Raw genomic sequence first — 27,918 nt, 5'->3', positions numbered from 1 at the left:
ATGCAGGTTCCCACCTTCCCAGGAGATGCTGGGAGATGCTGAGTCTGCGCAGAGACCTTTGCCCCATTCCAAAAGGACGGCTCCGGCGCCCGGAGCGTCTGAGCGGCGCACATCCGGAAGTGACGTCACTCCGTCAGGCAGCGCGCCCCTACCCGCGGGAGACTTTCCGCCATTTTTTGAAAATCGGGAGGGTCCGGAGCGAAGTGTAGCCGCCGCCGCCGCCGCGATGGCAGCCTTTGCCGTGGAACCCCAGGCAACCACGTTGGGTAAGTGAAAAGCTGCCCTTCCTCGCTGGCACTGCGATCCCCGCCGCAGGCCTGGAAGCGGGCAGAACTGAAAGGCCGGAGCCATCAGGCTCTCGCCTGCTAGTTTCCGTCTCGAAGGGGGAGCCCTCGGGCTGCCCGTTTTGTGCCCCCTTCACGGCAGCCCGCCGGACGTGCAGGTACCTGAGACACCCACCCCCCGCGTCCTAGACAGGATCCGGGCATTGTCTGTAGGCAGGGACCTACCCGCCTACACGTGGGTGGGGGTGGGCGGTGCCCCGCGGTGTGGTTGCCTAGCACCGCTCCTGGGTCGCCTGCGCTTGTGGTTCCTGCTGGATTTCACCCCTCTCCTGGCCTTTGCCGGGGAATCTGTTTGATGAAAGGAGCTTGAGTCGTGCGACGGTAATAAACCAGACGATGGCACCCATCGAGATGTGGCCTTAACAAAGGAAGCCCGGAGTTCGCACCTTATTCCCGGCCTTCGTCTTGGGAAAGGGGCCCAGTGTTGTAGGTCTTTTCCTCAGGTCAATCAAGTAATGAATTTTTAAAAGTTTATTCCCATTGCGGAAATATGTCGTTTAAAAAAATTTAAAAAACTCCCACAGGATGTTGATTTCCTTTTTGTCTGCTGAGTTTGGGGACTTGTGAGATCTGTGGAAATTTTTTAAACCGTTTACTATAGAGACATATTCGAAAATTAGGTTACAAACTTTCTGAGTTTGGAAAGAGTAAGCGTGTTATGCTTCTGCAGAATGAGTTTTTGTGGGGGTGTTTCGTTGTTTTAGATTGGAATGGTATATAATGCTTTGCATGTTATTGCAAAATAAGTTTCTTTTTAGAATAGAGTAACGTGAACTGTTTTAGTATTAGTCATAAAAAACTAAGTGTATAATAGTGCAAATACGTACTCTGCTACATTTAGATTTATGTACAGGTGTTGGCCTCCGTATTTGTGTTTTGCATTATGTTAGAGGTCAGAAAACTGTTCTAGTTCTACAGTTTCCTACTCAAAAAAATTTTCGGAGTGCAAATTTCTTGGGGTTACAAATGTGAATAAACCAAACCCTTCCCTGTTTATTGTCTAATCAGAGATCTGACATTAGCTGATATTACATGTTCAAGTCCTCATATTGCAGATATTCTAGGTGAGGAATAAACATTTTCCCAAAACCTAATGGTGTATTAAAAGTAAGCGTTATGCCCTGGCTGGTTTGCCTCCGTGGATAGAGCGCCGGCCTGCGGACTGAAGGGTCCCGGGTTCGATTTCCGTCAAGGGCACATGCCCGGTTGTGGGCGCCATCCCCAGTGTGGGGCGTGCAGGAGGCAGCCGATCAATGATTCTCTCTCATCACTGATGTTTCTATCTCTCTCTTCCTCTCTGAAATCAATAAAAATGTTTTTAAAAAAATAAGTGTTACTTCAACCAACAGTGCTACTGAATAAGACAGTACTTATTTTAGCAATACAGACTGTGAAATGGAAGCTAGCTCTCTCATTAAGTGAAATTTAGCCTGAAGGGTGGTAAGTGACAGTCTGATGGAGTTCTTTTTGCCCTTACTTTAGTGCTTTCTACTGTATCACCATATATATCCACATAATATCAGAACTTTTTTTGACTTGTTACAATTGCTATATATTTTTTTCTGTTGTTAACTGGGAGAGTGAAGGTAGATGGCGCTACCTAAAACTTTTATTACTGAATATCTGTTCAGAAAATGCTTTTGGTTTTACTTTAGTGTTTGTTCTTTGGAAATATGTAATAGTATCATAGTAATATAGTAACTAGCATTTGAAAATAATTACAATGTAATTATAGTTCTTTTCTGCCTTATTTCAGTATTTGCTTTATCTTTTTCCTAAATTACTTTGCCTTTTTCCTCTTTTATGCACTTGCATTGCTAATATCTAGGTCTGTTATAACAAGATATGAGGAAGCATAAACGTGACAGCATTTGGATAGCAAGAAACACATTTTTGAGGCTGTTTAGAAGTTAAGTAATAGTTCATAAAGATCATATAAATAACATACAAAACGTTTGCTATTTCTAAGTGCCATGAATCACATTTAGCTTGTCACATAGTCGAAAATTAAATTTTCATAAGTAGAAATTGCATATTCTACATTTATACATTTATCACTCAGTTTTGGCTATTATAAACTACTGTTATAATAATAACGAATATTTGCTGAACATTTGCTATATATTCAGTACTGGGTCAAGTGCTTCACTTGCTATAATTCTAATCAAAACTCTGTGAGTGGGTGATACGATTATGCCCATTTTGCTGAGACACTTGAATGCAGATCTCTGACTCCAGAGCCCATGTTTTTCTTATTGTGCTATTCTGCTTTGAAATTAGAGTAAGTTATAGCTTCCTTATCTCCATAATGGGAATAATAATACCTACCCTGTAAATTGTGAAAACTAATTTTGAAATGATGATTGTTAAGTATCTGTTCTCTTTTTAATTGAATTTATATCAGGGATACTTATTGATTATTCATAATTTTAAAATAAATCATTTTTAAAAATACCTTTCCAAATATATTAAATATGTTTCTTAGTTGGGATGCTAATCATTACTATTATTTCATATGTGCTCTAATGTATACATGATTATACTTTTATTACAAAAAATATTTACAGTTTTTGTGTGTAAGGAAGAAAAAAAATGGGATATATAGTAAGCTAAACATTGTGTTTGATTTGTGTAAGTAACTTGTGTACCTTGTCCTTGTTTTGGTTGTTGCATAGTAGTTGACCCAGAAATGGAAAGTTTTCCTTTATGTATTAGGGATTTTTAAAAATATATATTTTAAACTAATTTTTTTTTTTAACCCAGAAGTTTGGGGCCATTCCCTCCCTCTCTCTCTCTGACTAGCCCGTTCCATATTTGGAATGTACCTTCAATAAACATTTTGCTTTAAAAAAATTAAATTATTAAATTCAAAAATAAGTGTTGATTCTTTTTTTAAAAATACATTTTATTGATTTTTTACAGAGGAAGGGAGTGGGATAGAGAGTCAGAAACATCGATGAGAGAGAAACATCGATCAGCTGCCTCCTGCACACTCCCCACTGGGGATGTGCCCGCAACCAAGCACATGCCCTTGACCAGAATCGAACCCGGGACCCGAGTCCGCAGGCCGATGCTCTATCCACTGAGCTAAACCGGTCAGGGCAAGTGTTGATTCTTAAACCTGTGAAATGTTAATGAAAACAGTTGTCAAAGATTAATATTGTTAATACAAAATTCTCTTATAGTTTTCTAGAAATAATTTTATTTGTTTTTAAAATAATAAATTCAACTGTGGTTTTATAGTAATTAACAACATTGATTAAATTTTCAAACTTATGCTAGATTCTTGCATTTTTTTGTTAGCTATTATAACATTAAAGTCCTTATTTTATTTCTGATTCATTTAGGATCTGAACCAATGATGCTGGGTTCGCCCACATCTCCAAAACCAGGGGTTAATGCCCAGTTCTTACCTGGATTTTTAATGGGGGATTTACCAGCACCAGTGACTCCACAACCTCGATCAATTAGTGGCCCTTCAGTAGGAGTAATGGAAATGAGATCACCTTTAATTGCAGGTAGGTAAATTGCCTAAAATAGTAATGTCAGTATATGTACTAGAATTTTAAAAAGAGTAATGGTGCAGCATTCACTTTTGTCAACCCATTTATTAATTTAAAGCGTTAAGTAATAGCTCTATTTTTCAATATAGGATTCTAAGAATAGAGGTGTAATCAGTATAAACTACAGTAGTCCCTATCCTTATCCTCAGGGGTTAAGTTCCAAGACCCCAGTGGATGCCTGAAACCAGAGATAGTATCAAACCCTATATATATATACTATGTTTTTTTCCTATGCATACATACCTATGATAAAGTTTATAAATTAGGTAAAGTAAGAGATTAACAATAACACAATAAAATAGAACAATTATAATAATACTAGTGGCCTGGTGCATGAAATCTGTGCACATTAAAAGGGAATTAATTAGAGGAAATATTTTGATATTGCTATTTGCCCTTTCTCTATAATAAAAGTGTCAGAGATGAAAGAAAATTAGTAAAATATATATGAAAATCTTCCTTCTGTCAGAGTCTGGGGCATGCTACGGGACCCAGAGTCAAGTCCCTGCCCACCCGCGTGCACCTCCAAATAATGTGAGACCCAGACCTGGCTGGCCCCACCCCCATCAAGCCCCGCTGGGTGGGGGGCACAGCCTCAGGGTCCCCATCAAGCCCTGCTGGGCAAGGGGTGCAGCCTCAGGTCCCCTGGTCCAGCGCTGGGGCAGGGGGAATGGCCTGAGGTCCCCCATCAAGCCCCACTGGGCGGGGGAGAGGGGTGCAGCCTCAGGTCCCTGCTGATCGCTCGTTATGGGTCATTAAGGGAACCCTGCCTCTTCTGTGGGCGCAGCCATCTTGTGATGGAGTGGGGGTCAATTTGCATATTACCTCTTTATTATATAGGATGCTGCATGTGGTTTTCTCTCTCTCAAAATATCTTATTAACTTCGTGCAGCTGGAATACATTGGACAAAGGGATGGTCCATGTTTCAGTCTGGATAATGTGAGATTTTTATCATGTTACTCAGGACGCAATTTAAAACTTACGAATTGCTTATTTTTAGAATTTTCCAATTAATATTTTCAGACTGCAGGTAACTAAAAGTGCAAGTATCAAAATCTCAGTAAGGGGGGGACCACTGTATTATAATTCTAAGAACCACCCATTAAAAAAATATGCATACTACATTTTATCCGATCTAAGATGCCATTGATTATAAAATACCATTATTTAAGTACCACTAAGAAAAAAGAACAAATATGATGAAATGCCAAGATCAATTTTTTTATCTATCATCCCTTTTTCAAATATGGTATAGTATGTGTGTGTGGGTAAGATGGGATATGGTCGTTTAATTTCAGCTGAATTCAACTTAATTAATCTTAAATATAATAATAGCAAATATTCAGTAAAAACCAAGTGTAATTTAAAAGTGGATAAATATGAATTCTACTTCTAGTCAGAGTTATTTAAAGTTCTCATTTATAGTATGTTTAGTGAAAGGACTTACTTCACAAACTGGGGAAGCTTTTTACACAGGCTATGTAAATCGTCAGCGAAAAACGTTATTGCCTAAATACCACGTATATCTTTTACAGGATGCCTTTAACAAAGAAATATTTTAAAAGATAACTGAAGTTTTGACTCTGAGTAGTGAGAATTAGCTACAAAAATGATTGAATTCCAAATGTGAGCTAATATTCTTTTGGTAGATGTTTAAAGATAAACTCTTCTTACTTTAATTTTCTTTAAGGTATTATTTTGTTTAAAGTGGTTATATTATTTACATATATGTAAAAGATCAGAGGGAATTATAAATTATATTTGAAGTAACTAACTTAAAAACATTCTGAACAGATTTTGGGGGTTTTTTTTGGTATATTGCCGGGAGCCAGTCCATGCTTGCTGTTTCAAGGGACCTGGCATATATGGCATACTGTTCTTAATATGTTTGCTCACCTTCTTGGCACTATGTGTTTTAACCAAGGTCTCTGAGAAAGGTTGTTTCCCCAGATAGGGATTTTCCCCTGAAGTTAGGGAGGGAATAAAATCTCTTAACTAAGTGCCAGGCGGGTAATTAATCACTTTAACTGCAAACAATCATGCTTAAGCTACATAATCTTTACTCCCTGGAATGGAGATAAGAAACGCCCTAACCTTTGGAATAGAGATTGATAGGATTGGAATCAACTGGTATAAATACAGATGTAACAAGACAACAGGAGACAGAACTTAGAAGACAGAACCAAGAGGCACAGAACCTAGACCAGAACCTACACAGAACCTAGAGACAGAACATGGCAAAAGATCCTGGACTGAACCTGACTACAGAAATTGGCAAGAGAACCTGACTAGAACCTGGGGACTGAACCTGGCTGGAGAACCTGGACAGAACCTGGCTGGAGAACCTAGCGAGGGAACATGGCTACAGAACCTGGCTGGAGAACCAGGAGAACCTAGCAAGAGAACATGGACACAGAACCTGGCTGGAGATCTGAAACAGAACTTTGCTGGAGATCCAGACCAGAACTTGGCTGGAGATCCTGGCTAGAGATCCTGGCTAGGCTGCTGATCAACTGAACGCTGTCTCGGTGTCATTCCTTCTTCGCCGACTCCGTCCACACTTTTGCGGACCCCTGAACCTGCTGGGGTTGGACCCCAGCATCTGGCGCCCGAACAGGGACGCTAGAGATCCTGGCTAGGCTGCTGATCAACTGAACGCTGTCTCCGTGTCATTCCTTCTTCGCCGACTCCGTCCACACCTTTGGGGACCCCTGGACCTGCTGGGGTTGGACCCCAGCAGTATATATTTTTCAAATGTGTTAATATTGTAGCTACCATATATTGGATACTTAAGAGCTAGGAAGTATGCTAAGTATTTTGTTATTATTTATTTATTTTTTTTTTATCAATCTTGAGGGGTAGGTAGTATCTCAATTTTTCAAGAGGAAACTGAGGCTAAATGCAATAAAGAAATTGCTGAAACTCACATGTTACTAAGTGACAGAGCAGGAGGGTAAAGCCCAGGTCAGTCCTGTTCTGTAGTCCTCTAAATAGCTTATGCTGTACTGTCTAGGCTCCGTCATTAGTCTTACAGAGGACACAGGCTGCTTCACTGCTTGGCATTGCTGATTCTCTGACTTATAAAGACATCTCTATAAAGACAGAGATTCTTGTCTCTAAAAATTGGTTCTTTTAAAAATATGTTTATTATGTACTTAAATCTCTTTTTACTATTAGAAACATCAATGGGATCTGTTTAATTTTGACAAATGCCACATTATGGGATAATATTTAATCAAGTCTATACAGACTGGAGTTGTTTAATACCTACTTTCAAGTGAAAAAATCGGATCAAGTTTTGTGTTGAAATGCCAAATAAGCATTTTCTAGAGAAAGCAAAAGTTACATGTATTTACTAAAAACTGAAATTTCTACTTACTTATTCTGGAACCTTCATTCAAAGTGCAGTCTGTGGGTCACCAGCATTGGCATCAGCAGGAGCTTATTAGACATTTATAATCCCAGGCTCCACCTCACAAGTTCTGAATCAGAATCTGGATTTTAACAAGGTCTCCCGGTGACGTTCCTGTATATTAAAGTTTGAGAAAAACTAGGAGACAAGAGTTTAAGTCAGTATTTTAAAAACGTTTTTTAAAAATCTTATTTCCTAGCAAAGTGCTCCTGAGCAGTTTCTGCAAAGCAACTCCCTGTCTGTCAGTTTCTTCAGTTATTAAATAGCAATCATTACTAAGTCACAGGATTGTGGTCAGGAGAATTAAATTAAATAGTAATGGCAATATGATTATTTTAAAAAATCGTATCAGAAAGATAGAAGGCTTCTTTGTATTCTCACCTATTTTTTTTGTATATTGTAGGGGGGTCACCACCACAACCAGTTGTACCAGCTCATAAAGATAAAAGTGGAGCTCCACCAGTTAGAAGTATATATGATGACATTTCTAGCCCAGGACTTGGTTCAACACCTTTAACCTCAAGAAGACAGGTAATACACATACCCTCACTCATATCCACAATTGCTAATTTCATGTTTTTAGTTGGCTATAACAGTGAGGGTCAGTAATTTGAAATTTTCTCTGAGTCTGTTGTAGTGTAATTTTGTTGCACAGAATAAGCATTAAGGACATTTATCATAGAATCTACTTAAATAGTGTTTATCATGAAATGCACTTAAAAATGTAATAGAACTCCAGATTATTTTTTCATGTAGGTAATTCTGTGGGGGTTTTTTTTTTGTTTTTTTTGGGGGGTTTTTTTTTTAAATATATTTTTTATTGATTTTTTACAGAGAGGAAGGGAGAGGGATAGAGAGTCAGAAACATCGATGAGAGAGAAACATCGACCAGCTGCCTCCTGCACACCCCCCACTGGGGATGTGCCCGCAACCCAGGTACATGCCCTTGACCGGAAATCGAACCTGGGACCCTTCAGTCCGCAGGCCGACGCTCTATCCACTGAGCCAAACCGGTTACGGCAATTCTGTGGTTTTTATAGGTATGCCTTTATTCACCTGTCCATGCCCTCAGCGTACTTAATATACATGTAGAAATGTTTATGGTTTAAGTCACTCTGATTCTTTTAAAAGTTTAATATTTATACATGATTCTGTGAAAGAACAAATGAAGATTCAGGGTTTTATCCAGATGTAGGGTACTTTGTAATGATTTGAGATCTTTGTTTTAGGAGTTATTTTATTAATGTAAGACCACTATCCTTTTAGAGCTATGTTCACTAAGTATTTTACTAAAAACACTGCCTCCTGCATATTTATGAGCTGATAGTATAGTACAGTGATTTTCAATCAGTGTGCTGCCGAATTTTTAAAACATGCAATACCTGACTATTTAGTCAGGGGCACTGACCTCTTTTCCCTTAGATTGTCAAAAAAAAAAAAAAAGACAACAGCCAACACAACAGTAGCCATCTAGTGTGAATGCCCTGTTTTGAACCATAAATACATAGGTCATATAATAGAGTTTCATCTTATTGGTCATGTCTCATAATAAGGTTACATCTGATTGGTTAATTCTTGGTACCAAAAATCCTTATATACAAGTATAGGCATCTGATTTTTAAAAAGTCACTTTGAAGCAAAAAGGGTAGCTAATTACTATTATTATTACCTTTACAAATTAGACCTATTTTTTTGTCAGATTGGCAAAAATATATTTTTTGGTGTGCCCCAGAATTTGAGTAATTCATTTATGTGTGCCATATGATGAAAAAGGTTGAAATTGCTCTCTCTGGACAGTGTGGCTCAGTTGGTTGAATGTCATCCCACGCACCTAGAGGTCGCTGGTTTGGGGTCCATCTCCAGTGGGGAGTGTGCAGGAGATTCCTCATCAATGTTTCTCTCCCCTCTCCCCACTCCTTCTTCCTTCTTCTCTCTCCCCTCTCCCTCTCCCTTTCCAAAATCAATGAAAACATTTTTTGAAAAAGAGAAAAGAAAATTGCTGGTTTAGTATATTCCTGGTGTAGGTGTTCTGATGGTGATGTATGTTAAGCTTTGTTTGGTATAGGTATAAGTGTTCTGTGGCGGTGTATTCGGTCAAGAGATTTTGCAAGATAGAGGTCTCTGGTTTGATGGGACTGATTACGCCAAGAAAGTGTCTAATACTAATGAAGTACCTATGGTACACAGGCTCTGATCTTACAGCTTAAGTGACTTGTCAAGTGTAAGGCAGCTAGCTAGTCTAGCAGAGCTAGGCTTTCAACCTAGGCATCTTAAGTCTAGAGCCAGTGTTTGTAATTCTACCATGATAATTCTTGACTGTCACTGGAAAGGTAGTATAGAGTTTTCTTTTAAGTAGGAAGTTTAGTAGCTTTTACAGTTATGTGTTCTCTCCTTTCACATTATTGTGCTTAATAATAGGACATGCAAACAAAGTAAAGTGTGTCAATAAAAATAACACATTCTTTGTATAAAGACATTTTTGCTGTTTCCTTTGGAGAAATGTTTTATGCCTTTCCCTACATAAAATATAGCATAGTTGTTGGAAAGTTTATTAGAAAGCATCTTTCAGTAAATTTTGACTATAGGCTTGATATCCCTGGCATATTAGGGCTACTTGTCAAGCAAAGCAAGGATAATGCATTATGTTTAGACAATTACATTTTCTACCCAACACTCCTAGATCTGCCCAACTTTCCAGTACAGTAACCACCAGCCAAGTGTGGCTCTTGACACTTGAAATGTGACTAGTCCTATATTTAATTGAGATATACTTGTCTACTATAAAATTTAAAATTGCTTATATGACTTATGTTATATTTGGACAGTAGTGTTCCAGACTTAACAAATCCGGAATATTCTGTTTTGGGATATTTTTCTAAAGTTTGGTAAGTAAATATGATGTTCAGTTTGGTGTGAGAACCACTGGCTTAAAGTTTATGTTTTCATTGCTCCTCTGACAATGCATGAAAAGAAAGGTAATTTATAGTAATTGCTATGTTTAAAATGTTTAAAAGGCTGGGGATCATAATTTGTAGAGAATGTTTTTGACTTGAAAGTTGGTTAGAATATTATAATTAGGTTAAAACCCAAATTAGATTTGCCTCCTGAGACTTTGCTCAACCTCTCTCTAATTATAAAAGATGTTGTTATTACGAATTGAACAGTACATTTTGTATCTCTCCTAACATTCTTTCAGCATTTGGTTCTCAATGCTAGATGATAAAATCTGGTTGCTAGATTTTAGATTTCCTTAATTCAATCAGAATCTGTTTTTTTAAAAATCTGTATAGCACCAGTTTGTCTCAGTGATAGAGCGCTGGCCCACAGACTGAAGGGTCAAGGGCACATACCTCGGTTGCAGGCTCGATCCCCAGCCCTGGTTGGGGTGTGTATAGAAGGCATCCAATTGATGTGTCTCTCACATCGATGTTTCTCTCACATCGATGTTTCTCTGTCTATCCCCCGCCTTTCCACTCTTTCTAAAAACCAATGGAAAAATAACCCCAGGTGAAGATTTAAAAAAAATCTGTATATATTTACTTCTAGAGAGCCTTGTCATTCTTGATTTGGTATTGTTGTCTTTGTTTATAGAAGGACTTTTAGCTACTTTAATTTTCTCACATTTAAAAGAACTACTATTGATCATTTTGTAACTGTCTACCAGTAGCAGCGGAGGTATACTGTCTTTTATTGTGTGGACTGATTTGAATCTATAATACTTCATGGTTTGTGTTTGTTTAAAAATAAAATTTTGCCATCTTTCTGTTTTTCTATGTGAGCTCGGTGATTGAAGAATCACCATTACCTGGGTTAGTTCAAATATTGTACCTTAGGAACTAAAACCAAATAGCAGTGTTACTTCCTACTAAAAATAGTATCTTTTTACCACATGTGACTTTACTTAATTTAAACAAATGGTATGATAATGGTCTAGCATATTTTCGATTAATACTGCTCAACTAAAAAAAATAAAGGGAGTACTGTTTGATTGTGAGCTAGCTATAGGCATCTCCAGTAAGGCAGATATTCAGTGGTCTATTGAATGAAGCCCTTTAGCACTTATTGTGTATATGTTATGGTTAGAGCTTTGCATTTTTACCACACACTTTTCTTCTGTTTTTATGTAGCCAAACATATCAGTAATGCAGAGTCCTCTTGTTGGAGTTATGACAACTACTCCTGGAACAGGTAAGAGTGCCTTTTAACACCAAAGACCGTTCTCTACTTTTTTGAATGAAGATAATATAAGACCTTTATTGATAATTGCCAACTTTATTTCTTCTATATTTCAAACTTGGAGACTTTTCCAAATGTAAGTAATTTCTTTCAGAAAGAAAATAACTTTGTATATTGATTCTTCTCTGAATTTAAAGGTAAAATGTGAATTATATTCAAAATATTAATAATTTAAAAATATACCGTTTTGGCTCAGTGGATAGAGCGTCAGCCTGCGGACTGAATGGTCCCAGGTTCGATTCCTGTCAAGGGCATGTACCTTGGTTGTGGGCACATCCCCAATGGGGGGCGTGCAGGAGGCGGCTGATTGATCTCTCTCATCGATGTTTCTAACTCTCTATCCCTCTCCCTTCTTCTCCGTAAAAAATCAATAAAATATATTTAAAAAAATATACTTGATAGTGTCTACTAAGTAAACAAAAACTGTAATAAAAAAAGGCCATTGGAATTCGGAAGAAGAAGAATACATAAAGGAGTGAATAATAAAAGGTGTTTTGAGAGACATTAATGCATATTTATAAATCTGTCATTAACTACTAACAGCCACTGGTTATACCTAGTTTTTTGTTTTTTGTTTAAGATTAATGGTATTTTTTTATCACATCAACATCATCATTAGCACAACTCTTCTTACATATTTATAGTCTATCTCATGTTCATTCAGCAAATAATTGAACACATGATCATGTACCAGGTCCTGAGAAACTGAACAAAATATATAACCCTTGCCTTTATAGAGCTTACATTTATTTACAGAATTTACATTTATAAATAAAGTAAGTAAATTATACAGTTTGCTAGAAGCTAATACATTTTATGGAGGACAGTCAGTAAAGGGGAGTAGGGAGTGAGGGCTTACAGTTTTTAATAGGGTGGTGGATTAATTTTCTTATTGTTGCCATAAAAACTTACCACAAACTTAAAGGTGGCTTAAATAATACAGATTAATTATTTTACAGTTCTGGAGGTGAGAAGTCTGAAATGGGTCCCAATGGGCTGAAGTTAAGGCAATCATAGGCTGTGTTAATTTATGGAGGCTCTAGGGGAGAATCTGTTTTCTTGACTTTTCCATCTTCTAGAGGCTGCCCACATTTCTTTGCTTATGGTCCCCTGCCTCCATTTCAAAATCAGCAACTTTGCATCTCTCTGATCATTCCTCTTAGTCATGTCTCCCTCTCGCTTTTAAGGATGCTTGTGAATACTTAGGGCCATTCTGGATAATCCAGGGTAATCTCCCTATTTTAAGGACACCGATTAGCAGCCTAATTCCATCTGCAACCTCATTCTCCTTTGCATATAATGTAATGTATTCCCAGGTTCCAGGGATAAGGACAGGGACACTGGGGGGTAGGACATTATTTTGCTTTCTATAGGTAGGGTAAAGAAACATTTGGCCAAAACCCTGAACTTAAGTAAGGGAGGTAGGGGAAAGTGTTATAGACAGGAAATAACAAGCACAAAGGCCCTGAAGTGGGAGTGTGCCTAGGGTGTTAAAAAAAGAGTAAGGAGGCTAGTGTGAAATGAACTGAGTGGGGGAGAGAATAGTAGGCAATGAGGTTAACGAGGTAGTGGGGGCTAATGTTACAGGGCCTTGAAGGTCATTGTAATAACTGGTGTTTTTTTTCCTCAGAAAAGCTAGAAAACAGATAGAATGAGACTGCTGCTGTGGTGAGAATAGACTTTGGGGTAAGGGTAAGGTTGGAAGCAAGGAGACCAGATAGAAGGCTACTGCATTAAATCAGGTGAGGGATGGTGGTGGCTTAGATATAAAGGAAGCGGGCCCTGGCCAATGTGGCTCAGTTGGTTGGAGTGTTGCCCCATGCACATTCCAACCAACAGGTCGAGAGGTTGTGGTTTGATTCCTGGTCTGGGCACATGCCTAGTTTGTGGGCTTGATCCCCAAGAGGGGATGTGCAGGTGGCAGCTCTCCCTATCTCTCTAAAAGCAATAAGAACACCTTTTAAAAAAAGAAACAATAGCAAAATTTAAAATGGACCAAATCAACAATTATATAACACAAATTGTAATAAACACCCAGGTAAAACATTGTGTCAGAATGCATAACAAAAGCAGTATCCAAATCCAGATTTCGGTTAACCAGTCTGTGAATCCTCACTGGCAGTGTCCTTAAAGTTCAGATTTCTACTTGCAGTTTGTTCAAAGCTATTTAGACTTTTTCTATTATGCTCCTCTAATTTCTTGCAACCTCTACTCACCGCCCGATTCCAAAGCCACTTCCACATTTTTAGTTGTTACAGCAGTACCCCACTTGTACCAATATATGTATTACTTTTAAATTGCTGCCATGACAAATTACCACAAGCCTTATTGACTTAAAACAATACACATTTATTATTGTGTTTCTATAGGCCAGATGTCTGGACACAGGTTGGTTCTTTCTTTAGAGCTCAGGTGCCAATAGGGATATGTTCCTTTCTGGAAGCCCTGGGGATGAGCCGCATCCAAACTCATTCAGGGTATTGGCTGAATTCAGTTTCATGTGGTTAGGACTGAGGTCCCTGGTGTTTTGCTGGCTGTCACCTGGAGGTTGTGCTCAGCTTCTAGGGGCTGCGCTCATTCCTTGGCTCGTGGCTCTCCTTCCATCTTTAAATACAGCGAGTGGTAGCTAAATCTTTTGTGTGCTTGGAATCTCTCTGACCTTTCTTGGTGGATCTTTGACTTGACTTTTCTGCCAGCTGCTGCTAATTCTTGCTTTTCTGTTTTCAATATTGCTACATTTAAGGTGATTGGAGATGTTACATCTTATCTCTCCCACATTATCTCAATATAATTATATCAAACTTTATTCCTTTGTTATTTTTATATTATTATGACTATCTAAAGCATTGTCAGTGCTGATTCAAGTATTATAATTTGTCCTTTCTGTAAAATTTTTTCTTTAGTTAATAATTGTCTTTTTCCCCATTTGTCTAATTTTCTATGTGCCATTTGCTCCCTTTTTTGAAGCAAATGTTCTTTTGCTGTTATACATCTGTCTTTTTTTAAATGTTCGTATTGTCAAACACATTTTTAAATTTGTTTTCAACTAAGACCATCTCTCTCGCAGCCTCTCTTGGCTGTTTTCTGTTTCAGCATGGTGTACAGCTATCATCCTAGGACTTGCTTTAGCAAGTTTCTAGAGTTTAGCTTTTCCCTAGATGACATGCATTCTTAGTTTATTTCTAAAAAATAATATGTTTTGGTGAAGAACATATTTGAGTAGCTTTCTAGGAAAGCTTGCATGGGAAGTGAAATTTAAGACCTCTTCTGAAATCCTTTTTTTCTGTCTTTACACTGAATTGCTAACTTGGCTAGGTATTGTATTTTACATCAGAATTTTGGAGGCATCATTCCATTGTCTTCTAGCTTCTAATGTTCTATAGAAGTTAGTTACAGTGTAGATTCCTGAGCCTTTGTATGTGGCCTGGTTTTGAAAAATTGAAGATCTCTCTGTGGTTTGTGTTCCCAATTTCACAAATGTGCCTTGGTTTAGGACTTTTCCATTTGTTTCGCTAGAGAATTAATTGACGGATCCTTTAATGACACCCATAGTTCTGGGAAACTTCCTTGTACAGTATTTGATAATTGTCCTCCCTCTGTTTTCTCTGTTCTTTCTTCTTGGAGTTCCTCCTAATTATGAGCACTGTAGATTATTCTAATTTTCTACTTTTTCTCCCTTACATTGTCTTTTTACGTATATTCTACTTTCTGAGAGCTGTCTTCAATCTCAATTTCCAACTCATTTTTTTGTCATTTTAATTCCCACAAACCTTTTCTGTTGTTGATTTTTTAATGTACTTAAAAATGTAGCTTCCTATTCTTGTTTCATAGATGTAGTAGTAACTTACCAGTGAGATTAATGTTGGTCTTTTTTATTTCTGCTCATATTGTCTATTTTCTTCTGGTTCTTTTTCCCACCTCCTATCTTTCTTGGTGAAGGCATATTTATTGAATGAGCCACTAAAAAGCTACTTGGAATTAGTATATTTCTGTGATTAACATCAGCAGGAGGGGCTGAGAGGCTCTTTATCTCTATTGGGCTTCACTGTAAGGGGATTAGATTAGACAGTTAATTAGATTTTTGTTGGGAGATTGTTATTTTATTCTAGAGCCTCTTGCTCCAACTGCTACTGCATTACAAAAAAAATAATGCCCTGTTTGGGTTCAGCTTCCAGGAGGTGGTGTGGAGGCCTGAGAACCACCTAAGTGGGTGCTGGGTGGGGTTCAGTCCTTGACTGGTGTCCCAACCATGGCCCCTAGGTCCCTGGGGCAGCCCCTCCCGGGAATGGCTTGCTGCTCAGCCTCACCTTCCAGGTCCTGCCTCCGGAGCCCTGGGCACAGCCCAGCAGGACTCAGTGATTGTGGAATAAAATGCAATGAAATGTGAAATTTGGGCGCTGCAAAAATAAATAAATAAATAAATAATAATAAAAAAATAATGAAACTTAGTTTTGAGGAAAAGGAATCTACCATTCATCATCACTTCAAAATTTTAGTCCTGTTATGTCATCCTTTCTCACAGTTTACCAGTGGCATCCCAACTCATCTCAGGTAAAAGCCTAAGTCTTTACAGGGGCTTACAAAGTTTTTTTTTGTGACCTGGTATCTTGTTATCTCTCTGTGCTCATATAGTTGTTCTGACTTCATTGTGTAATCTCCCTCATTACTGTGCAAAGACTGGCCTTTTTTTTTTATTATTATTCTTTTTAAAATATATTTTTATTGATTTCAGAGAGGAAGGGAAAAGGAGTGAGAGATAGAAACATCAGTGATGAGAATCATTGATCTGCTGTTTCCTGCATACTCTCTACTGGGGATGGAGCCTGCAACTCAGGCATGAGCCCTTGGCCAGAATCGAACCTGGGACCCTTCAGTCCGCAGGCGGACATTCTATCCACTGAGCCAAACCAGCCAGGGCAAGACTGGCCTCCTTGCTCTTTATCAAACACCAGTCCATGTCCTTTATCAGGGCCTTTGTGCTCACTTTTTTCCCCAACTAATATTCACATCTTCACAAATTGGCATGTTCTGCATCCCATCTCCTTCAGGTTTTGTTTTAATGGCATTTTAGTGAAAATTTTTTTCATTAAACCTTTTCACAGATGTACCTACATACTACTTATCTCCCTTTTCTGCTTTTTCTTTTTCTGTAGGATTTTCTGTTTTCTGGCATATTAGGTATTTACTTATTTGCCTCTTTCACTAGCATATAAGCCCCATTAGAAATAGGGTTTTTTGTTGTTGTTTGGTCCTCATCCATTTATACCTTTTTTATTTATTTTAGAGAGAGAGACACAGAAAGAGAAACGTCAATTGGTTGCCTCCCATATGGGGATCAAACCAGCAACCTAGGTATGTGCCCTGATTGGGAATCTAACCCACATCCTTTTTGGTGCCTGGGATGATGTTCCAACCAACTGAGCCACCCAGCCAGGGCTGTTGTTTTTTTGTTTTGTTTTGATTTTTAATTTATTTATTTACTTCTTCCTTTTTAAAAAAAAATTTTTTTTTATTGATTTCAGAGAGGGCAAGAGAGATAGAAACATCAGTGATGAGAGGGAATCATTGATTGGCTACCTCCTGCACACCCCACACTGGAGATTGAGCCTGCAACCTGGGCATGTGCCCTGACTGGGAATCGAACCATGACCTCCTGGTTCGGAGGTCACTCAGTCACTGAGCCACGCCGACCGGGCTGTTGTTTTTAAGCCTAACTGTTTACTACTGTATCTTAGATACCTGGAATTATGCTTGGTACATATTTAATACTGAAAAAATATTTTTTCTTTTCTGAAAAAATATTTCTTTATGAGTGAATCATTATTACTACTCCAGAGACTAAAGACAAATGGTCTCTCTCTACTGCTCAGAAACATGTGGTCTCAATAAGACACCTCTGAGATAAAATGAACATGGACAGCATTTAGCTTGGCATGTTGGGCATGTAGACATACTCATTAATTGGTATCTGTCATTGAAGGATAAGAAAAGAATCAGACATTTCAGATGGAAATGACCTGAACAAAAGAAAACTGCATTCACATCTTAGGAGTTAGGGTAGGGACCATTTAGTAGTATATTGGAGAAATAAGGGTAGAACATTAGAGTGGAGGCCTGGGCATTTGGATTTTGTTCTGTGGGTAATGAGTTGTTACTGAATATTCTTAAGGCAGAGGAGCCATGAGAAAAGGTTTGGAAGATGAACCCAACAGAAGTCTTTGAGGTTGACTAAAGATCCCTCTGGTGTAGGCTTAACCGAAGATTAATAAAACATTTGCAAAATCTTAAGTTATTCTCACTTATTAATGACTTCTCAAATTGTATGGTGGTATAAAATTATCATTTCAGAACAGTTGTGTATTTTAAATTATTTATGCAATTGCCAATTTTTAATATATTTTTTCCTTTAAAACTAAAAGCTTTGATTTAAAACATAACCAAAATGTTTATATAGGTAACTAACTTACTAAATATACTAATATAGGGCAAAGCATGTTTAGTCCAGCAAACATTGGTCAGCCACGAAAGACAACGTTATCTCCTGCGCAGTTGGATCCTTTTTATACTCAAGGAGATTCTCTGACGTCTGAAGATCACCTCGATGACACATGGGTAACTGTGTTCGGGTAAGGTTTCTGGATCATTTACCATTAAAGAAATAACACCTCCTTGTCAACATTTTATAATGAGTTTTCTCAAATGTACAAAAAAATTAAAAGAATTGCACAGCAGACACCCAGATACCCACCACCTAGATTCTGCACTTAACACTTTGCTAAATTTATTTTTGTTGGTGCATTTCAGAGTAAGGTGCAGACATCAGTACAGATCACCCTGACACTTCATCATGCACATTGTTATCTAGAGTTTAGATTATTTTCTCTTCTGTGTATTTGCTGGACATTGGAACAGGGTTGCCCCATTAGACTTAGGAAGCTCCTTTCTATCTTTCTGGTTAGTGACTGTTTCTCTGCTTAATAGTGGACTTGATCAGTTTGGAACTGACAAATTGAATTTCATATAAATGCTATGTCACAAGTATACATATACTTTCTAGTCACGGAATATTGAATATTAATAGAAATTGTGCCTGACACATCTAGATGCATTTTGAATAGATTTTAAAAAATTTATCTTTATTGTTGAAAGTATTACAGATATCCTGTTTTTTCCCATTGACCCCTCCTCGCCTGCATCCTCCCCGCCCCAGGCCTTCACCACACATTATATCTGTGTGTTATGCATATCTATATATATAAAAGCCTAAGCGACCATTAACAACAGAACAGCCGGTTGCTGTGATGCACACTGACCATCAGGAAGCAGATGCTCAATGCAGGAGCCTGCCGGCCAACCTCCAGGTCCCTTCCCCTGGCTAGCAGGCCCCAGGGCTGAGCCGGGGAACCGGTGGGTGGCAGCGGATGTGGCCCCTTTCCCAGGGGGGATGAAGGTCCCTCCCCTCAGCCAGCAGGCCCCTATCGGCCTGCTGCCAGCCTGCTGCGGTGGCGGTTGGCCCCTCCCCCCAGCCAGCAGGTCCTGATCACCCGATCGGGTCTGGCCCCTGGCTGGGATGGGGAACCAGGGGTCGGTAGCAGCAGACATGGGCGGTGAGGGAAGGAGGAGTCGGGGAGGCGGGGAACCTGATCTGCCCTGAACGCTGGCCAGGCTTAGGGACCCCACCCATGCATGAATTTCGTGCACCGGGCCTCTAGTATGCATATAAGTTCTTTGGTTAAACCTACCTACCTACCCACCCACCTCTGCCTTCACTCTGTGATTTGACAGTCTGGTCCATGCTTCTATGTCTGGATTTGTTTTTTAGATTCCACATATAAATGAGGTCATGTGATACTGGTCTTTCTCCGACTGATTTATTTTGCTTAACACATTGTTTGCGGGTAGTTTTTATCGCGCGTTAACAGGTGGCGCGGGCCATTTTTGCTAATTTTTTGCGCAAATGGCAACGTTCAGTAAAATTACGATAACTTTAGTTTACGTATTTATACATTACCCGCATTCTACTGCTAGTCTATAAAAAACGTATTAATACGTGTCCCGCGCTCTACTACACTGGTAGAACGTATAAATACGTAAAACCTGTAAACACGTTTCCCGCATACAATGTGTTAACATAATATTCTCCAGATTGAATAGATTTGTAGATCAAAAAAGTACTTTAAAGCATCTTGAGATATTGCATCATTTACTGATGAGGAAACTGATATATAAATGGATTGATTTATTCAGAGGTTTATATCTAGTTATTAGTAAAGCTTCAGCAAAAATCCCAGGTCTTCTGATTTTTAAACTCTTATTGTTTATACTGTACTATATAAGATTTATTTCTGAAAGTGTTATATGTCATGCTGATATCAGACCTAATTATATTTCATTTGGGGGGTAAAAAAATATATAAAAATAACACATGAGCTCCTTGACAGAAGAACAATGCACAGTAAATGTTAGTGGACTTTATTCAGTTTATTTAAAATTCAAAAGAATAAGAATATACAGTGAAAAGTTTTCCTTCCTGGTTTGGTCCCAAGCTACAGTTTTTTCCCTTGAAAGCAATAATTGCCACCTATATTTTGTATAATCTTTCAGAGAGATTCTATGTGTTACTGATTCTATGTGTATATAAAGTTAAAAGCAGGACCATTGCTTTTTCTTGTTCTGCAGAAAACCTGCACTCAGCTCTTTATTCGTAACACTTGGGCTGGCTACTTGATTTTTGTGTGTGTTTGTTTAAATTTTTATGTTCTCTCATGAATTCTGTTTTTTTAATTTGGATGTCCACTCCAAAGTCTGTTTTTTATGCTCAGTAGTAATGGTGTCAGTTATAAGATTCCTCAGTAATTGTGTAAATTACTTTAAGTACTTCTTCTAGTCCTTTTTTTTTAAAGACATACACTTTCTCAGCTATTTATTTTCTGTTGGTTTTATTTTTTTAGTAACCCTCTATATGAGTTTAGTTGCAGGAATTAAAACATTTCTTCTAACGGATAAAATATTTTGATCATTTATAGAGAAATACATCAGGGTCAGTATGGTATACCATTCGTTGCTTTAGGGTGATTCTTTTACAGGATATTGGAATGTTCCTAGTCAAAATGGTCCTAGACTCTTAGAATTATGTTTTATTTCTGAAGTACCTTCCTCACATGCAACCATTATTTTCCTCCTTCATTTGTTAGGCACCCTGTCTCATTTGTTGTTTTTCTTTAGGGTTAGAAATCATATTCAAGCTTCTCTAATCTAATAAAAGAGAATCATGCAAATTGACCATACCTTCACTATGCCCCAAGCCATGCCCACCGCCAATCAGAGCGACTATATGCAAATTAACCCAACCAAGATGGCGGCTGGCAGCCACTGAGCTGGAGTAAGCAAGAGGCTTGATTGCCCCGGTGATGGAGGAAGCCAAGCTTCCCGCCTGCCCTGACCAGCTGTGGCCTCTGCTAAAGGCAACAAAGTTTCAATTATAGAAGATAAATAAATCCCAGATACCTGCTTCCAGCCAGCGTCCACTGGGAGCTTGGGTGGCTGGGGGCCATGGCTAGCCTGCAAACAGCCATCAACCCCTCACCCAGGGGACCCCTACCCTGAAGGGGCTGTGGCCAGCCTGCAAGCAGCCCTCAGCCCCTCACCAAGGCTGGCTAGGCACCCCAGCAGGACCGCCCACCCTGAAGGGGGTGTGGCCAGTCTGAAAACAGCCCTCAGCCCCTCACCCAGGCTGGCCAGGCACCCCAGCGGGATCCCCACCCTGATCCAGGACACCCTTCTGAGCAAACCAGCCAGCCCCCACCCATGCACCAGGCATATAATAAAAGGGTAATATGCAAATTGACCCTAACAGCAGAACGACTAGAAATGACTGGTCACTATGACACACACTGACCACCAGGGGGCAGATGCTCAATGCAGGAGCTGCCCCTTAGTGGTCAGTGCGCTCCCACAGGGGGAGCTCTGCTCAGCTACAAGCCAGGCTGATGGCTGCCAGCACAGCAGTGATGGCCGGAGCCTCTCCCATCTCCTCAGCAGCACTAAGGATGTTCAACTGCAGTTTAGCCCTGCTCCCTGCTGGCAAGTGGACATCCCCCAAGGGCTCCTAGGCTGCCAGAGGGATGTCTGACTGCCAGCTTAGGCCCGATCCCCTGGGGAGCAGGCCTAAGCCAGAAGGTGGACATCCTCCTCGGGGTCCCAGACTACGAGAGGCACAGGCCGGGCTGAGGGATCCCCCCGAGTGCACAAATTTTTGTGCACCGGGCCTCTAGTATAACATAAAATTCCAGTCCTGAGTGCAGTGAGTATTTTACTCACATGGATTTTAATATGTGGTGTTTCTCATTTATTTTGGAGGACTCAGATTTTCTTTATTATTTCCTAATCCTAGCCCCAGATAACTGAATTCCTGGCTAAGGAAACTCCAGATTTTCAAATTGAAATAGCTTTTTGGACTATATAAGTATTAATGTCTTGTAAAATATTCAAATCATAGAGAACTTCATAAAGAAGAAAGTAAGTTACTTAGAATTTTCCCATACAGAGTATATGGCTATTAAAATTTTAGTAACCATCCTTTTAAATGTTTGTATACGGTTGATACTGGCACTGACTGTTATTTTTGTTTCAGGACTAAATTTATGAATTTTCAGGTGCTCGGTATATAATGATATGACTATATAATTTTAAATTCTTTCCGTTTTAATAACTGTAGTATACCTAGCCCTAGCCAGCTTGGCTCAGTGGATAAAGCGTCAGCCTGTGGACTAAAGGGTCCCAGGTTCAATTCCGGCCAAGGGCATGCCTGGGTTGCAGGCTTGATCCCCAGTAGCGGGTGTGCAAGAGGCAGCTGATAAATGATTCTCATCATTGATGTTTTATCTCTTTCTCCTCCCTTTCTCTCTGAAATCAATAAAGAACTATATATATATTTTTAAAAATAATAACAGTAGTGTACCTAAATATTTCTCTCTCCTCTCTCTTTTTCTCTGACACACACACCACCCTTGTAAAATAAATTATATACAAAACTGAAACTTTATAATTTTATTCTGAGGGCTGTGATAGTGGCATTGAGAGAATTTCAGAGGTTTCAGGGAAGGAATCTGGAGATATAGTAGAATGGCTGAGTCAAAACTAATTTTAACATTTGCTTTTGGGCAATGGGCAGTGATAGATTCAGCTGATGGGGGAAATGGGATGATCAAGGATTTCCTGTGGTTCTAGACCAGCTATTTTCAGCAGGTGTGCCACAGCACATTAGTGTGCCACAAGAATTGTTAAAGCATGCAATGCCTGACTAGTCAAGGGCACTGACCTCTTTTCCCTTATTTTGTCAAATAAAAAAATGACAACAGCCAGTACAACAATAGCCATCCATTGTGAATCAAATTTATGCCTGTTGGGTTTTTTTTTTTGTCAGATCAGCAAAAGACATATCTTGGTGTGCAACAGAATTTTAGTAGTTTATGTGTGCCATGAGGTGAAAAAGGTTGAAAATTGCTGTTCTAGACAGTTGGAAGGAATTTATTTTGAAACACTTGTAAGTGTGGTGATTTCTATTCATATTTATTGTTGGACAACTCTCTTTTTCAGGTTTCCTCAGGCATCTGCTTCCTATATATTATTACAATTTGCACAATATGGGAATATCTTAAAACATGTGGTAAGGCTTAATTTAATTCTTTTCACTTCAAGATTTAGGCTGAGGACAGGTAAGCTATGAATAGAAGGAAACTTTGCTGCTGAATTTTGTCTGCTCCTACTTTTTTTTAAGTTTCATGGACTATTTCTGTTAGAGTCAGGAAGGCTGGAAATTGTATAGTATTTGTCAAAAAGGGACAAAAAGAGAAAATAAGCCAGAGAACTAGAATTTCAGGCTTCTCTCCAACCCTTTTCTTAATTAGTTTACAGTCTTTTAAGAACATAAATTATGCCATATATTATATTATTGTTTTCCAATTTGAGCTTGTTTTATTGGGGATAAAGGAAAAGAGAGGTGTTCTTGACTTAGAGTTCTCAAGGCTTTTTAGCTTATAGAGAGCTTTAAAAAAAAATCCTTATCCAATGATATGTGTGTTTTTTTGATTAATTAAATTTTTTTTGAATAGAGAAAGAGAAGCATCAGTTGGTTGCCTCCATATGGGTCCTGACCAGGAATGGAACTCAAAACCTTTTGCTCCAGCCACTTGGCCAGGGCTTTGTTGTTGTTGTTGTTGCTGTTGCTGCTGCTGCAGTTGTTATTATCTTAGCCTTACGCAAGTTATAAATAACAAAGTTTTTTCTATTACTAGAGATTGACTTATTTAACTTCTATACAAAATCAGGTGATGAATACAGTTTTAAAAATTTCAAAGCAAGTATTGATAACTTTTTACTAGAAACTTATCTTTTGAGAATTACTTTACTTTCAGATAATCTTTGTCGCATATTCTTTATATTAGAGAATTGAGAGCTAGATAGAGATTATTGAAATTGTTTAATGGGATTTATGTTGAGTCCAACTATATAGCTTTTTATAGTGAATCAAATGTGGAAGCAGATTTATCTTCGTATGTTTCTAGTTTCTAATGTAATTCATTGAGTTTAGATTTTATATATTCTACATTTTAAGAGACAACTTTTTTCTTTGCAGATGTCTAATACCGGAAATTGGATGCATATTCGTTATCAATCTAAACTGCAGGCTCGGAAAGCCTTAAGCAAAGATGGGAAGATTTTTGGCGAGTCCATCATGATTGGTGTAAAACCATGTATAGATAAAGTAAGTTATTGCTGATGTAAGGGAAATGCCTTAATCCAGTGGTTCTCAACCTTCCTAATGCCACAACCCTTTCATACAGTTCCTCATGTTGTGGTGACTCCCAATTTCAGTTACAAATTGAACATAATTAAAGCATAGTGATTAATCACAAAAACAATATGTAATTATATATGTGTTTTCCGATGGTCTTAGGCGACCCCTGTGAATGGTCGTTGGACCCCAAAGGGGTTGCGAACCACAGGTTGAGAACTGCTGCCTTAATCCATATGAAGAGCACAAATCTAAATATTGACATTGGTGGTTCCGTCACTTTGCTTCAGTAGGCCTCTTTTTCTTAGTTTGTAAACTGTGACGATATTATTGTACTCTTTTCTTGGTAAGCCAAATATATTTAGTCACAAGACTTTAAAATTTAGAGGTAATCCATCCCAACTATTTCCTTTTAAAGATAAAGATGAGTTGAAAAGGACTTAAGTAAATTATCCAGAGTTGTTAAAGATGAGGCCTCAATTCTATTCTAGGTCTCTTCTAAACCATTCTTTGTCTTATGCAAAGCAGCTTCGAATTCTTTAATTACTTTAAAGGAATAGTGCTATTTCAGAATTAAATATTTCACATGAGGGTTAACTTAAAGGTGGAAGCTTTTTATTTCTATTTTAAAATATTTAAAATTTATTATATATTTATATACTTATAAAACAATACTGAGCACAACTTAAAGTTTTCTTTGTGACTTAAAATCATCCTGATCATTCTTTAAATAAATAAATGTGAAATATACTACCTACCAGGGACTGCTTGGAGATTATATACATACTTATGCACAAAGTGGACATGGTTCTTGGTGCTTATAGTCTAGGATCACTGTACCAGATGTTTGCAGAGGCTAGATGAGAATTTGGGGTTACAGGTACTAAATAGCACTGAACTTTAATTTTCCCTCCCCCCAGATTTCCCCAAAGACTTTTTTTTTTTCTTGCTGATTTTCCATAGTGTTTGTTAGGAGATTCTTACTCTTGTGAGTCTAGTTGTCTTGAGGATATTTGAAGTCATTGAAGTTAAATTTCTGGCTGAACATTAGATCTCAAATGCTAGCCAAGAAGCATACATTGTTTAATCAAGCCCAAAATTATTTAAAATATTACTTAGATCAAATAGAATATATCTTTTAATGAAGTTTTCTTTGTAAGTAGATTGTAATAATGTATTATTTTTATAACCAGAGAAGTTCTTTATCTTTGTTCCTCTAGAGTGTTATGGAAAACAGTGACAGGTATGCTGTATCATCTTCATCTCTAGCCTTTACACCACCAATCAAAACCTTAGGAACACCATCCCAGCCTGGGAGTACTCCTAGGATTTCTACCATGAGACCTCTTGCTACGGCATACAAAGCTTCTACTAGTGACTATCAGGTATTTTAAGGATTGGATAAAAAGAATGTACTTTAAAGGTTGAAGTGCTTACTTAGCATATTTGACTTTTTCATTGGATTGATTTGTCTGCCATTAAATATTTCCCACTGAAGTGATTGACTTGATGAAACCTATAAACTTTACATTCTTTAATTTCCTGTTTTAAAAATGAGAATTTTGGTCAATTAGAAACATCTTGAATTTAAAAAAAAATTCTTTGCTATTTTAAAAAACATTTTGATAGTCTAATTTTTTTTTCTAAGTTATCTTGGCATATGTAAAAAGTTTTTCTTGTGGCATGAGGGAATATTTAAAAACCTATTAAATTGATAACTAAATCTGATGGTATCACAAATGAAGAGCCTTCAGTTCTGTTGAAATAGCCTTTGGTTATCCAAAGAAAACATTGACTAGCTTCCATTTCAAATTTTCTCATTTCAAAAATGTTTAAAGGACAAATTTATTTATATTCATTAAAGAATGGTAGGAGTATTATGACTCTCACTCAGTATGTTATTATCCCCTAACTAATAAGGCAGGAGTTCTGAACTTGCCTAGCAACAGACCTGGGCTCTAAAAGAGCAAATAAAAAAGTTGTCGATTTAGTCTTTTCACTTCCTCTTGAAATGTGGAGAAAATTCTTGAACTGGTGACATTTTTCCCCTTTAGTTTTTTTTTTTTTTAACCAATATTTTAAAGCCCTCATCTCTAGTAACTTTTGTGTTTCTCCAGTTTTCTAATTTAAGGAGTAGATGTAATTTGCTTTGCCAAAGGAATAAGATTTTAACATTCTTAAAAACATACAGACATTTTAACCAAAGCCATGTTTTAACCTTTAAATATACAGTTAATTTCTACAAATGCATTTTAATGTTTGGCTCTATTAAATTAGCCATTAACTCTAGAATTAACTATGATACTGAAGAAAACATAACCTTAACAATTGTGTTTTTTCAAAATAGGTCATTTCTGACAGACAGACGCCAAAAAAAGATGAAAGTCTTGTATCCAAAGCAATGGAGTACATGTTTGGCTGGTAGTATAGTGAGAGCTAAGAACTCAACCAACTACAAAGGAAGAGGCTGCTACACTAAAACAGCAGGGCACTGCCGGTTTTTCTTCGGTTAGTTATATAACCACTCTTGGCAGTGTTGGACAGCTATCTCATACTTCTTTTAGAAGCCTTTTTCTTTAAGGATACAGCATATTTGTATCTCGCACTTTAAAAGATGCTTGAGACCTGTTTTAAAGAAACAAAAAAACTCTGTAAATAGGATTTTGTGTTTTCTGTGATAATGCATGTGTAAACACAAAACATTCAGCATTGGTAACTAAATTATGTAATTGAGTGCATTGAGGCTTTGTAGTCATGAGTTGGTGGGTGAATTTCTTGAAGGGGAACTATACAGCTGCTCCTAACAAGACACAGAGATTGTTAACAATTTGAATTATGGCCTTTTAATTTAGATAGTATTTAATATTTTAATTATCCTTGTTTGTATATGTCTTATCGTGGATTGTCATCTTTCAGTATTCTTAAACCAAAACAGTCTTTTAAAAGACCTAATGTTCTTGATAATAAACTTTGCCAATTATATGTATTGAATGTTTTTGAAAGAATGATTTATTTTATTATTACAAAAAGTTCTAAGTGCCTGCTGAAATAGAGCAAATCTGTCATAAACCTCCATATACCCATAATCCAGCTTTAGTAACCATCAGTATGTTGTCATACTTTTTTTCCTCTCCCTCTTTTATTTTGTTGAAAGCATATCTCAAATGTGATGTCAGTTAATCTAGATACTTGAGGCTATATCAAAAAAGAACATTTCCATATGTGATTACAATGTCAGTATTATACCTACAGAATTAATGATTTCCTAATATCTAATATCCAATTTGTTTAAAAATTTCCCAAGTGACTTAAATGTATTTATGGTTGGTGTACACATGTATTTGGTTGTTTAGTCTTTGGAGTGTCTTGAAATCTAAATTAGTTCCCCTACGCCCAAACACACAGTAACTTGTTGAAGGAACCATGTGTGAGTTTCCTATAGCGCCTCATGGACTGAATTCGGTTGTTTCTAGTTTAACTTGTTCATCATCTATCCTATACCCTACAACAGTGATGGCAAACCTTTTGAGCTCGGTGTGCCAGCATTTTGAAAAACCCTAACTTAA

General features: G+C 37.9%; 1 protein-coding gene and 1 long non-coding RNA gene across 2 annotated transcripts in view; both read left to right on the top strand.

Moving 5' to 3' along the window:
* Positions 1 to 27,918, top strand: part of LOC132238456 (uncharacterized) — a 154,117-nt gene that overhangs the window by 125,533 nt on the left and 666 nt on the right. The window lies entirely within an intron of this gene.
* Positions 11 to 27,338, top strand: NUP35 (nucleoporin 35). Its single transcript, XM_059703909.1, has 9 exons — positions 11 to 266; positions 3,692 to 3,862; positions 7,724 to 7,851; positions 11,448 to 11,508; positions 18,041 to 18,182; positions 23,155 to 23,224; positions 24,194 to 24,322; positions 25,573 to 25,737; positions 26,700 to 27,338. The coding sequence occupies exons 1-9, from the start codon at positions 26 to 28 to the stop codon at positions 26,775 to 26,777; spliced, it is 1,185 nt and encodes a 394-aa protein (XP_059559892.1). The 5' UTR covers positions 11 to 25; the 3' UTR covers positions 26,778 to 27,338.

Source organism: Myotis daubentonii, chromosome 7, assembly GCF_963259705.1.
Source record: "Myotis daubentonii chromosome 7, mMyoDau2.1, whole genome shotgun sequence".
Lineage (NCBI taxonomy): Eukaryota > Metazoa > Chordata > Mammalia > Chiroptera > Vespertilionidae > Myotis > Myotis daubentonii.
The sequence above is the reverse complement of the archived record's forward strand: the minus strand, read 5'-3'. Positions and strand labels throughout refer to the sequence as shown.